The sequence below is a fragment of the Papilio machaon genome, chromosome 5, assembly GCF_912999745.1.
Source record: "Papilio machaon chromosome 5, ilPapMach1.1, whole genome shotgun sequence".
NCBI lineage: Eukaryota > Metazoa > Arthropoda > Insecta > Lepidoptera > Papilionidae > Papilio > Papilio machaon.
Window position 1 is genome coordinate 1992323 of NC_059990.1, and position 12875 is coordinate 2005197.

Below are 12875 nucleotides of genomic sequence, written 5' to 3' on the forward strand. Positions count from 1 at the left end.
TCAAAGAAACACTACAAAAAGATTTTTTTACAAAGAGCTCACTTGTAGAAAGCGTCATAAAAAGCTCTCGTTTCTTTCACAATCACTGGATAGAAGTTAGAAAAATAATTTGTAACATTGTATTACATTTTTTGTGAACCACAAACTGTTACGATTTTATTTTATCATTATCGAGATGGTGAGCACTGGAAAGACATATTGATACATAAGTCACGAATTATCTCGGCCTGATCACACTGAATATGAAAACATTTTTCAATTTAATAAACATAAAAAATACTAATTTATAAAATACTAGCTTTTACCCGCAACTCCGTCCGCGCGGAATGAAGAATAGAAAACGGGGTAAAAATTATCCTATGTCCGTTTCCTGGTTCTAAGCTACCTGCCCACCAATTTTCAGTCAAATCGATTCAGCCGTTCTTGAGTTATAAATAGTATAACTAACACGACTTTCTTTTATATATATAGAAGATATCTCATCCACAATTTCTGTAATAATATTCTTCTTACTTTCTTTAACAATTTAAGTAATATAAGCGTGACATATTAGAGAAAATATTTGTTCAACGTGTAAAGGAAATCTAGTTTATTTCCCAGTTGTAAATTGCAAACGATAAATCTATTTTCACATTGTGAAAATTGGAACTATAATTTTGTGAGCACTGGCTTGCAGTTTTACAACAAACCATAGCACGGTTGGAAACATTTGTATAAATTGAACGTGTGATAAACTATTATTTATGCTCGTATTTTACGAATCATTTGTTTTTATTGTGACTGAGTTTAGTTATAATATGACGGTACGTCTAGATAAGAAAATAATTTAACACATATTTAAATAAATAAAACTTTGTATCTATATGTAATTTCTTAGAAAGAAGAAGAAGACGACTTAGGGTCCTTCAAGAAGCTAGCGTATCACCATCTCAAAGGCCGGTAACGCATCTGCGATTCCTCTGGTATTGTAGATGTCCATGGGCGTCGATGAACACCTTGGTGTTCCCGCTGCTCGTTTGCCGCCTTCTCTTATAAAAAAAAGAAGTTAAAGTTGAAGAAGCTGAAGTTTAAGTAATTCCGCGTTTCGTCTGTTGAGTGTGCGTGTTGGAGACCTAATTTTAGTCATCCCATTTAACCCATCCTTTTCTTATAAAGAAAGGATGTAATGGAGAAGTGGAATTGACAGAGGAGTGGACGCATAGGAACGGAAAATAACTGTGCGCCCCTCCTCTGTCTATTAAAGGTAGGCAACGCAGATATGTACGGGTAACGGTTCCTTCGCTATTTTGGTGAATTCAAGTGGCCGCTTGCTCTTTTGCCACCTTTTGATATAAAAAGCCTATATTTTATCATTATGACTGAACCTCAACAAAACCTACAAACGTTAAATCGATGAAATCCTCTCCACCTTTATATGTACTGAATTTCAATACGTAAAACATGCTCAAACCATTAAAATTTTCAGTTCATTTTAACCTTATTGGAATAGCACTAGAGTATAAAATTGCAACACAGTTCATATTTACGCATGATTCAATTTTAAGAAATAAATTGTCCTTATGATATCGAAATTTCATTTATTTTCGAAATCATTTATATCACACTGATTTCAGTGGGGTGTAAATTTTCAATTTATTTACCGTCTACTTTTTAAATAACGTTACTTATCTTAAATGAGATATACAGAGCAATACATTATGTGAATTACATTCCAAATGTGGACAGGTAACAAATATTTTGCAGCCAGAACTAAAATTTGACTTCTCTCCACGGTTCTGCCAAGAGTTCTTCAATAATAAGCCAATTTTCACTGTATCATTAATTGTGGCATCTGTCTAAAATTAGTATATAATTTATTAGTAATTTCCCATATCATTTGGTACATCTTTCAGTTTCGTTCGGATAAGTTCAGTTAATAAATTTATTTGGTATTTTAATAAATCTAAGGTTCTCTTTTGTTTTCTCTTTTAAAATAAATCTAAATGTAACTTAATTGTTTGTAAGTCACCAGGATATTAATCTTATCATTCTTAGCTTATCGGGCTTTGGGCGATACGAATGCGTAATGCGAGTTAACCGCGACGATATCGGCACACGGCTTACAGTAAATCCCACCTGAAACCATTATTGCTAAGATTCTTCCCTTAACGTAACGTTTACCACAGAGGATTTATATTTATCATTTTATATAACTTTTTGATATCAATCATCGCCTTTTACTTACGGAGTGTTAGTACATGTACTTCTTTTGCAATCTCTATCACCCGTCATATTTGAATTCATCATCATCACCTCACTATGCTTTCCTGGTTGGGTTGGATGAATTAAATTAAAATTAAATTTCCCTTCAAATTTTTTTTCACACACAACCAACTTGTGGTTAGAAAATATGCTTTCTAAACTCATGTTTTTAAGTCTCCTTGTTAAATACAATACAATACAATTCTGCTTTATCATGACGATAACATCCTAACGTAAGTCCGGTCTTAATATTATACGTATTTAACACAAACTAAGACCCATAATGTTTGAGCCTCATAAACTATTAATTAAGACACAACCTACTGTTTAATATTATATCATAGCTTAACTACAATCAATCCATTTCATAGCCATTTAACTTTGCAAAATTATTAATGTTAATCGATAATCAAATTGTTATCAAATATATATTTCAGTAAAATTAAAAAAATATAACCTTTTTCTGTCACAGGTGCTTTGTCACCTTTATATAGTAGAACAAAAAATGAAATTAAAGGATGACAACAAAAAGAAGTTATCAAAGAGTCTATGGTATAAATCAATTATTAAAATCAATTAGTAAAACCACAAACAATGAAATGTTTTATTTAAATTCCACAGTACTAGTATACTCTAGGTTTATTAATCTCTTAAATCAGTTAATGGAATGCTCTCAGCGAAACAATCCGCGATCCATTACACAGCTCGGCTGTGTCAATAAACAAGCTGAAGCCCGCTTCCAAGGTGTTTGCAAACGGTTAACGAGCACAAATTATGTTTCCAAGCGAACTTTTATTTGCGTTACAGATTAAAATATGAATCAAAGAATTGAATAACATTTCATCACAGTTGATAACAAATTAATGCGAGTGAGTTCCATTTTTCTAAAATGTACAAGTACAATATTTGCGTGCAAACGACTGTAAAATAGTGTTATAACACTCACGAGACAAAGCTTAGAAATGTAACTGTATTTTCCGATGTCAGGACTCGTGTTTTACTGTTCTTGCTGTGTTCATTATTGACCTATAACTATTTTGTTATACCAGTTACATAGTTAATTCACTTGACGTCATAAATATACCTTGTGTCCAAAATAAATATAAAATAAATAGTTGATATGAAAGAAAATATGAGTCAACATGACTAAAGCGATCCCAATAAGAAATATATCAGTCAGTGTCATCATGTCCACTTATTGTGAATTGCTCTCTTAGAATAAAATAAATTGCGAGCGGCACTCGACCCGGGCACTGGCCGCAGCCGCAAAAAACTATCCTTTCGTAATGACCGCTCAATATACTAAGGAAAATAAATGGTCAAATGTGGACAGTCAAAGCTAGTTTTTGTGTTTCAATTTTAAATGTACACAAATTTATTGTTTCTTTCTTAGATTTTTTCTTTGTCTTAATGAAATGTACGAGCAAAACATTTACAAAATAAAAACATTGTAACTTGTATCTCAATTTATTCTCGATGGTATAATTAGAGCCTGATAATGAAAAAAATAAACACTTTTTGTAAATGGGTATTGTAATCGGATTTTATTGACGTATGGATTTTATTTTGCGCAAACAAACGAAACACGGTTGAATAAATAATGTGACTGACACCTTATCTCGAATCCAATTTTAACACAAATTTCTAACCTAACCTATGCTATTATACGCGAAAACGACTTTCAGCTTTGCTAGCAAAATATTACACTTTCAATTTGTACTGCAAAGAAATAGATTTATTGGATGCAATTTGTTATGAGAGAAATTGACGCCGGGTATTCCCTTTACATTCCACATTTAGCATGCCTATTATACGTCACTGTTTAAAATACCGACGATTCGTGTTTTATCTTTCCTGTACGCTACATTGCTGTTTTATAATGTTATACGATTTTACAAAACATTGTAGAAGTAGTATTGGATAGTAGTATTAGGGATGTTATTGTTTCTAGTTATTTTTCTTTGAAAGAATGTAGTATGAAAGCATTGGAAGTCGAGATGGGAGATATATAAATAAGTTGGATCCATTTGCTCCTCAGATTAACACATAGTACACACGATGAAGGGTCGTACCATTTTTTTCTTTTTATTAATTGGGTTGACTTTCGTAGCCACATTATCACTAGAAGAATTCAGACGTAAGTTGTTTATGTAACTTATATTTACTATTTGACAGTTGGTCAATTCCAATGTGATCATCTGTTGTCTAAACAGTTCAATCGATATGGGACACCATCGATTCATATTCCTGAAATATTTCCTCGGTGTATTAAAGGAAGACAGTCATTGGCGCTTCTTATTTTTTTTTTACTAATGACTTATTTATTTCTTTATTATTAATTAATTAAGAAACGGCTTAACTCACGTTTTGATCGTCCGGTGGCGGCACCGACTAGTTTCGGACCCATCGGGGGTCCATCTTCAGGGCGAGTGTTTAATTCGAGCACTTCGCGGTCCGAAACTAGTCGGTGCCGCCACCGGACGATCAAAACGTGAGTTAAACCGTTTCTTAATTAATTAATTATGATGTCTCACGAAAGTTTAAACAATTCTTTATTATTGCAGTACCATCATTACTAACGAGACTAAAACGTGAAACGATTATTGTAAAATCTCCTAAAGGTTGCGTTTTCTACGAGTGCATTGCTCGCTGCAGACAGCGCGGCTACCTGTCCGGTGGCTACTGCACCATCAATGGATGTCAATGTTTAGGATAAATACATTTAATACTGACTGAAATCGCTCATTATTTAAACCATGAATTCCTTTGTGTTGATTTAAAAATGTACATTGGTCTGTGTTGTTGGGTTTTCAGTAATCTGTTTATGATAATTATTAATTTTAATCACTTTAACAAAATCTGAAATTACTGATACTTTAACGGAAAACTGAGTCTTAAAAAACAATACAAAGTAAAGGATGTAACAGACTAATCATGCAATCCTAAGGGCGACGACCGTGTGATTAACGTTAGGTAAATTAATCGGAGACTAACTTCATCAGAGGCGGACGGGAATTCACCGCTCACCTAAAATATAATTCTATATTGTGGTTGTTTTATTTCACCGATTGAAAGAAATTACCTGGTGACTTTTCGAAGTCAATGCAGGCTTGTTTTTCTTAGTATTTAGTTTTTTCTTCTGATATTTTTTTTTCTTTAAACTTACTTCCTTTTCTGAAAAAATACAGGTGGAATTTTTTTTGATAATTGAAAATTGTGAATCAGTATCAAAGTTAATTTTATAAAGACAATTGTTGATGTAATGTAATATGCGTGAGTGTACATTATGCGTTTGTTATCTTCCGAAACGACTTGGAATTTTATATGAAAAAGGTACAAAAAAACACTATTACTTTGCCATATAAATTTATTTTATTTCAATAACGTTTAATGCTATATAAATACTTTTATAATAAATGTTCTATGAACTAAAATTCAAGCTACTTTTCTCCTAAACGACAATCAAGAAAACAAGAAAAAACTATTTCAATATTTTCCTTTATTCACCAACGTGTACGGCGGTAAAAAGTAGTTCGGTATTGTCGAAGGAACGATTATTCTTCCCACAATAGATAAATCACGTATAACTTTCTTCTTTCCCGTTCCAAAGTAATATGCTTGTATAACAAGTTTGGAGCAATAGCTGGGGTTAGTAGACCAAATGTCTGTACTGATCTTGTATGTTATATGTTTCGTTTTAGTGGCGCCACCTGACGGATTGTAATATGTTCTATCGGCCCAATCCGCAGCTTGTCGAGCGACTGAAGCATCTCTGTTGCGATATACGGTAGTCCAGTCAGATGCGTGTTGATCAAACCATTTGTGTTTAGGAACTTGTCTGTTGTTGTCTCTTATCCCGTTCTCCCAACCTTTACCTCCCGGCATTTCTAACACCCAATAGTCAGTTGTCATTATAGCAGCATGTCCAACTAAACCCCCTATTCCTCTTCCAGTTATTAAAATATCTCCTTTCTTAACCAAATTTACGAATCTTCTTTTATTATCTGCGGTACTCCGTTTTGAAATCTTCTTCTGAAATAAAGATTCTTGGGTGTCGCTCAGAATTCCATAATTGTTCACGATTAGCCAATCTTCATAGTTAATCGGTTCTGTGCCATTCGTTGCTTTGTATTCTTCATATAAGGGTTTGAATATATTTTTTTCATCGTTTAGGAATGAATCAAATGTATACTTTTCGGTACTTATTATTCCTAATTCTACTCCAATGTTGTAAGCTTTGATGGTGGTGCTGTGATTATATGTTGAAATTTCACCTGTACAAAAAAAAAACAATATGAAATAGCATATTTTCCTACTTATATAGATATTCTACAAAAAAAATATATTTTCAATCTAAATACAATTTTCTGTTTTTTTTTTCATTTTTTTATTTCTACATATATGTAATCTATGTTAAATTCTTTATTTAAGAACAATACACTTATTTAAAAAAAAAACTAGGAAAAATGTAATTAGTTACCTTTTTTGACCTGGTCATCGCAAAATATTTGCGAGACGACTGAGAAAAGTATGAAAAAATGAATTCCGTACAAACACTGCATCATATATGCTTACTAGTAAAGCGTAATGCAGTCATCACACTAGACATGATTATTTATATAATTATAACAGGGTTAGTGCGAAACTCTTTATCAAAATTCCAAGAGTTGCCTAGCTTAGGGGAGGTCCTGGGAGATAAAGATTACTGATTCATACATACTGAAGTATACAAGCAAGCATATATGATGCAGTGTGATTCATACAATATAGTTGAATCATTTTACCATACAATGAACAAACGTTCTTTGATTGCAAACAAAGTAAATACGTGATAATTCGTAGTGCAAATATTGTGAGTTAACTGATAAAAAAACGCCAGAAGCACTTAACTTAGTGTTTATCTTATTAGATATACTTAAAGTCAAAGCAAACTAGTTTTTAAAATTAATATATCAAAATAATCTACGTACATTCAACTACAACTACAACTCTAAGTCATTACCTGCCCTAGTCCCTATGGAAGGTCAGCACAGTTTGTCATATCTGAGTTCACCGCCTTCTTATACATACTTTCTTTGGTCTTCCTCTACCTTTATAGCCAGCTGCTTACTTTCTCATTACTTTTTTGTTTATGTGATCATCTTATATATATAAAAGAAAGTCGTGTTATTTACACTATTTATAACTCAAGATCGGCTGAATCGATTTGACTGAAAATTGGTGGGCAGGTAGCTTTGAACCAGGAAACGGACATAGGATAATTTTTACCCCGTTTTCTACTTTTTTATTACGCGCGGACGGAGTCGCGGGTAAAAGCTAGTTATTTATAAATAAAACACAAACTGACAAATCAAAATACTTTATTTATGAACAAAAAATTTGAAAAAACGATAAAATCGATATCTTATATTAAATGAAACTATCACTTTATTAGCTTAGCCATGATTGATGGATGGATGCAAGCTTGTTTGAAGGTATCTTCGAAACGGCTCAATGGATCTTGATGAAATTTGACACAGATGTAGAACATAGTATGGTAGAACACGTAGGCTACTTATTACGTTTTTTTTAATTCTGCGCGGACGGAGTCGTGGGCTACAGCTAGTTAAGAATACTTTCCATTCCTAGTTCATTTACTTTGGAAGCGCAACTAACTCAGGATTGTATATAAACTAAAACAATTTTTTTTAATAAATTACATGTTTAATTGGGTCTCAGGTAGAGACTCGACTCCTACAATGGCAGTGACCGCGCAAACAAACCCCAGAGTTCTTTCCGCGCTGCTGACACAGCAAGTTGCAATCCAAGCGGCAAGGTAACCGCGGTTTTGCTTCGGCCACTCCTTCTGTAAAAAAATAATCGTCAATTTAACTGCAATTAAATTTACTTTATTAATCAATTTGTATTTTTAATCTACAATAAGTGGATCTGATATCAAATCAAAATTCAAATGTTTTAATATAATTTATTAGCTCTCGTCCGAGATTCCGTCCACGAGGAATTAAAAAAATCTTAAAAATAGCCTATGTGATCTTCCAGATATGTTCTACATCTGTGCCAAATTACATCAAAATCAGTAGATACCTTAAACAAACATTTATCCATCCATCTAAACTTTCGCATTTATTATATTAGTAAGATATAAAAACCGAATGCATCTTTGTATCTATATTATAATAGTTAGAGTGTAGGCGCCTTGCTTGATCCAGGCTTTAAATTGCCTGTCATTAGCGAAAGCCTCACTGTAAGCCCGACAGTATTAGGAAATGTCTATTACGTCACTCGAAATCCTTACAAATGCCATGACGAGTAGAAATTGTCTGTAACATTACCGCTAAGCATTGTTAATGTGGTTAATCCTATTACATACCTAAAGTATATATAATAAAAAAAATATTCTCATAAAAGATCAATTATTTACAACTTTACACCAATAAGTATTAGGTAAATTGATTTCAAATTTTTAAATTAATGGTTGCGTTTTTCTTTCATTAGCTTCATCTTTTATATAATTAATTATTTTGTTCGTGATAATTATTAAAAATTAAAAGTTTCGAAATTATTTTTAGATTAATAAGGTTAGGGATTAGGAAGAAAAATTAGGCAAATGCACCTGTAGGTGTTTGAACTAACAATTAAATATTCATATTTATTTTAGTTTAAGTAAAATTATTAGTTTGATTAAAATATCGATATGTTGAAATTGACATCACTAGTCGATAAATACTTGAAGCTATTAGCCAAAAGTTACGCTAACAATGACCATAAGAAATGTGCGGTACGTATTAAACGTCTCTCGTTCGAGGGGAAATTAGATGCCGAATTAGATACCTGCTTAGACATTAGGTGGTTACGTGGCTTTTTAACATTCCGAAGGCGTATAGAACAGGATGGAAGTGGATGGAAGGTTCGCTTATAAGTTGCCTTGATGACTTCAGGTTTCACGCATTTACGCCCTTTTACTTCGGCCACTGTAATTTGATCCCCTTGAGATAATTGTACAAGATGCTTCTGCTCGTTTATTTATAATATAGTCGAATAATTTTTTGCTAAATACAATCGTAACAATCGTAAAAATACAGAATCGTAACAATCGTAAAAAAGTAACGTTACAATTAATCAATTTCGGAGTTTCTATTTGAGTTGAAATAAAACATAAATTTGATTTTTAACTATCTGCCAAATACGGATTGCAAAAAGATGAAATTGATATAAAAAGTCCGAGTTTAAAGTCACTATCGTAATATGTTTATTTTTTTGCTTTGGTAATTAAAACTAAGATACGATATAGCTATAAAGCCATTAAAAAGCAGGTCAAGATAATATTTTATTTCGGCCAGGAACATTTGAATCGAAACTCGTGCCATTTAATTGGTTTACCGCGTGCTATTGTTCGAACACAATAAGACAATGTTAAGAGTATTCTCTCGGCATTTACGACGGGATAAATTATAGCTTAATTAGAACGTCGCCTAGAAATTGTTGCAGTATTGTTTTACTATAAGAATTTTGACTTGGAGTCAAATTGAAATACTAATTCCTCGAGACACAAACGAAAGCATATTCTTTTACATTAATGTAATATGTAACTTGATTACAATGATGGGATTTATGAATTTCCTTAGGCATAAATACTTTTTGGAAAAAATATTTATTTATTTATTTATTTATTTAGCTTTATATAATTCCATACATTGACTTACAGTTATGTTAACTTATTCTTTATACAATTTTTTTTTTCTTTTTTTTTGGAAAAAATATAATGTATCAATAATAACTTTGTTACTTTTTACTGATTACGGATACAAGATTTGTCCTCCGCATTGGCAGGACTTATGCAAACAGACACCAGATATTTTGGAGTATAAGAGACAATGTTCACTGCAATCGCGGCGGCATTGCAATTTACTTTGAGACACAGCCCGCGATACTGAAACAAAGATACATTGATTTTAGCTAATAGCCTTATCTCTCGTACCATTTGATAATTAATAACGGTGAACATATTAATTTAATACACAATGGGACAGTGCAGTTGACTAAGACGTAATCACCTCAACTTAGAGAAGATTCGAGCCCAGAGAGTGAGGATTATAAGCTGACAACGATGAAAATACAACAAATAACTGAAAAATTATTTATTACACGATTACGTAACAATGTCGACCTCATAACACTATCACGGTTCAGTTGTCAGGTCGTACAAAACATTTTATCATTCCTCATAACTGATATGGATGTTTATTTGCAGCGGTTTAAATAACATGCATGTTTTTTTTAATAAACGTACATATAATAAACAATATTTAATCTCTAATTAAAATAGAGAGATAAGTAGTCCGTAACCAAGTATCATTATCAATTGGTCCGGGGTTCGAAGCCTACGCTGCAGAAATAAATCAAAAGTTACGATATGTTTGATACAAATATTTTGGTGTCAGAAACCCACGGTTATTCTTACTTCCACGATATCTTTTCGATGTTCATAAACACAATGGCGATAAGGCGTTGCACTATTTCTAAACGATTAAAGCAAGAATTCCACACGACAAAACGTCATATAACGTATAATTCGCCTATCCGATAACACACACCGAAGACAGGCGTGAAGCTGAATTAATTCCGCGTTTCGTCTAATGAGTTTGGTGCCAGAGGATTAATTTTAGTACTCTTTCCCTTTCCATCCTTTTCTTATAAGGAGAGGATGGGAAGGGAAAGTGGATTTGATCCTCCTCTGTCGATTGAAGGGAGACAACGTATCTGCAATTGCGGATGTCTATGGGCAACGGTCGCCTCACCATTTCGGCGATTCAGGGGGCTACTTGCTTGTTTGCCACATTATAATATTAAAAAATAACATATTTAACAGTAAAAGTCTCAAGCTAAAAGTAGTTAATAACTACAACAGTTACGAACTGTTGAACAAGCAGACGGTAAAAGCAAGGATATACTATTTTAGTAGCCAGTTCACCGCTATTTTCTCAAGCTTTAATAATTACAAAGGAAGATATTAGTATGCAGTAAGTCCCCTAGGGGACGGCCCGCGTGCGGGAAGTCCCGAATATAGTTAACATGTATGAGTCATTCTTCCGTAATGATTAATTTAATCTCTTTTTAAACTGCTAATGGATACTCTTTGATGTGAGCAATTACACCAATTGAAAAATTACGTGCAATACTCGTGTTGTGGGTTTCGACTGCAGTGTCACTTGCATTATCACATATTGTTATCCCTCACATTCCCTTTGAAAAACACCAGAAGCAACATTATGTCAATAATAGTGTCACCGCAATAAAGTACACAGTATAGTTAAGGATATTTGGCCCGCTGAGGGTTAGTTGTCAGAAAATATGTAAAACTTACATGGACAAAGAAAATGGCTATGAACGAAAATACATGACTGATATGACAGCTACGATACGAAAAGCATCTTATCACACTTTTTTGATATTGACAGGAGGGTGCAAGTGTGCTATTATAATTTCACTTAATTTATCACATGTCACTATAGGCCAAACTATCATAGTACCATTTAGTTAGCTCTATATGGATACATAGTTTGAGCCTTGACTCGTTCATGCAAAATTAAGATACTCGTACAAATGTGTAATATTGATTCAAATGGCAATATCCTTTTAACGCGATAATAATTTAAATAAGTAGAATTTGTTACTTATTTTAGGCAAGTTACATATCTGCAAATCCACATGTCTATGGGCAACATTCACTTCGCTATCTTGGCGAATTCAAGTGGCCGCTTGCCACGTTTTGCTATAAAAAACGAAAACAGGCTTTTCTTACACAGATGTTATGTAACTATCACACTTACCTCGTAGTTCACACATGGCCACAATCAATAACATAAGCACGTAGCAAATCCTCAAATTCATTTTCTTAATAAAATGTAAACGACTGATATAAACACTTTTAATCTCCAATATAAACACTAGACGGTTTTATATTTTTTAAGATAACGTTCAAGTATACTGAAGTTTGCGTTTAGTATTTAAATAAAAACTACTTTACTTAAGTTAGCTGTTTATAAACGATGAGGAATCAGACTGAGAAATTTACATTTTGCATCTCTGTCACTCCGTGCAATCAAATGCTGCGGTTAATACATGCACAATCGATTAAAAAACTATTCCAACTAACGTCAAACATTCCCAATATGTGAAACATGTTCTAATTAACTGAATACTTCTTAACAACAGCAGTTTTTTTTTATAAATTTGAACATTTTTTTTAAAATCATTCAAGCGTAGTAAGAAATTCTTTATATTTAATCTATTTTAAAACAAAAATGTTGATTAAATGAGCGAAGAATATCCAGGTATATTACGCCTACTTAATTAGAATAGCACATTTTATTTATTACATTTGTATCTAAAACAATCGTTTTATGATTTCAAATAAATTGTAAAACCTATTTTCGTTTTCACACGACACAAATATCCGTTCGTTCAATAATATATAATCGTAGCTAACCAATCTAAGACATAGCTTTCATTTTCCAACGAAATATTTTATCACCAACACATTTTAATCTACCTCTTACTTAGATCACTATTTGTCACGATTCATAGGTAAACATGAATGTTTAGTGGCTGATAACTACATAATTTATATAATT

At 32.6% G+C, this 12875-nt stretch overlaps 1 protein-coding gene and 1 long non-coding RNA gene across 2 annotated transcripts; both read right to left on the reverse strand.

The window, feature by feature from the left end:
* Nucleotides 1-5600: 5600 nt before the first annotated feature.
* LOC106715688 (uncharacterized 30.3 kDa protein) lies at nt 5601-6825 on the reverse strand. The gene is made up of 2 exons (XM_014509022.2): nt 6722-6825; nt 5601-6515 (listed from the first exon to the last, which is right to left on the reverse strand). The coding sequence occupies exons 1-2, from the start codon at nt 6804-6806 to the stop codon at nt 5728-5730; spliced, it is 873 nt and encodes a 290-aa protein (XP_014364508.2). The 5' UTR covers nt 6807-6825; the 3' UTR covers nt 5601-5727.
* Nucleotides 6826-7932: 1107 nt separating this feature from the next.
* On the reverse strand, nt 7933-12145 carry LOC123721036. The gene is made up of 3 exons (XR_006756126.1): nt 12072-12145; nt 10028-10171; nt 7933-8086 (listed from the first exon to the last, which is right to left on the reverse strand). It is a non-coding gene; the product is annotated as an uncharacterized LOC123721036 (long non-coding RNA).
* Nucleotides 12146-12875: the final 730 nt, after the last annotated feature.

What these genes read in the sequence shown, in the direction of transcription:
- LOC106715688 (XM_014509022.2), bottom strand. Translation starts at nt 6,806, where the DNA reads ATGATGCAGTGTTTGTACGGAATTCATTTTTTCATACTTTTCTCAGTC. An exon ending in CGATGACCAGGTCAAAAAAG is followed by an intron (nt 6,516 to 6,721) that starts GTAACTAATTAC and finishes TTTTTTGTACAG; the next exon opens with GTGAAATTTCAACATATAAT.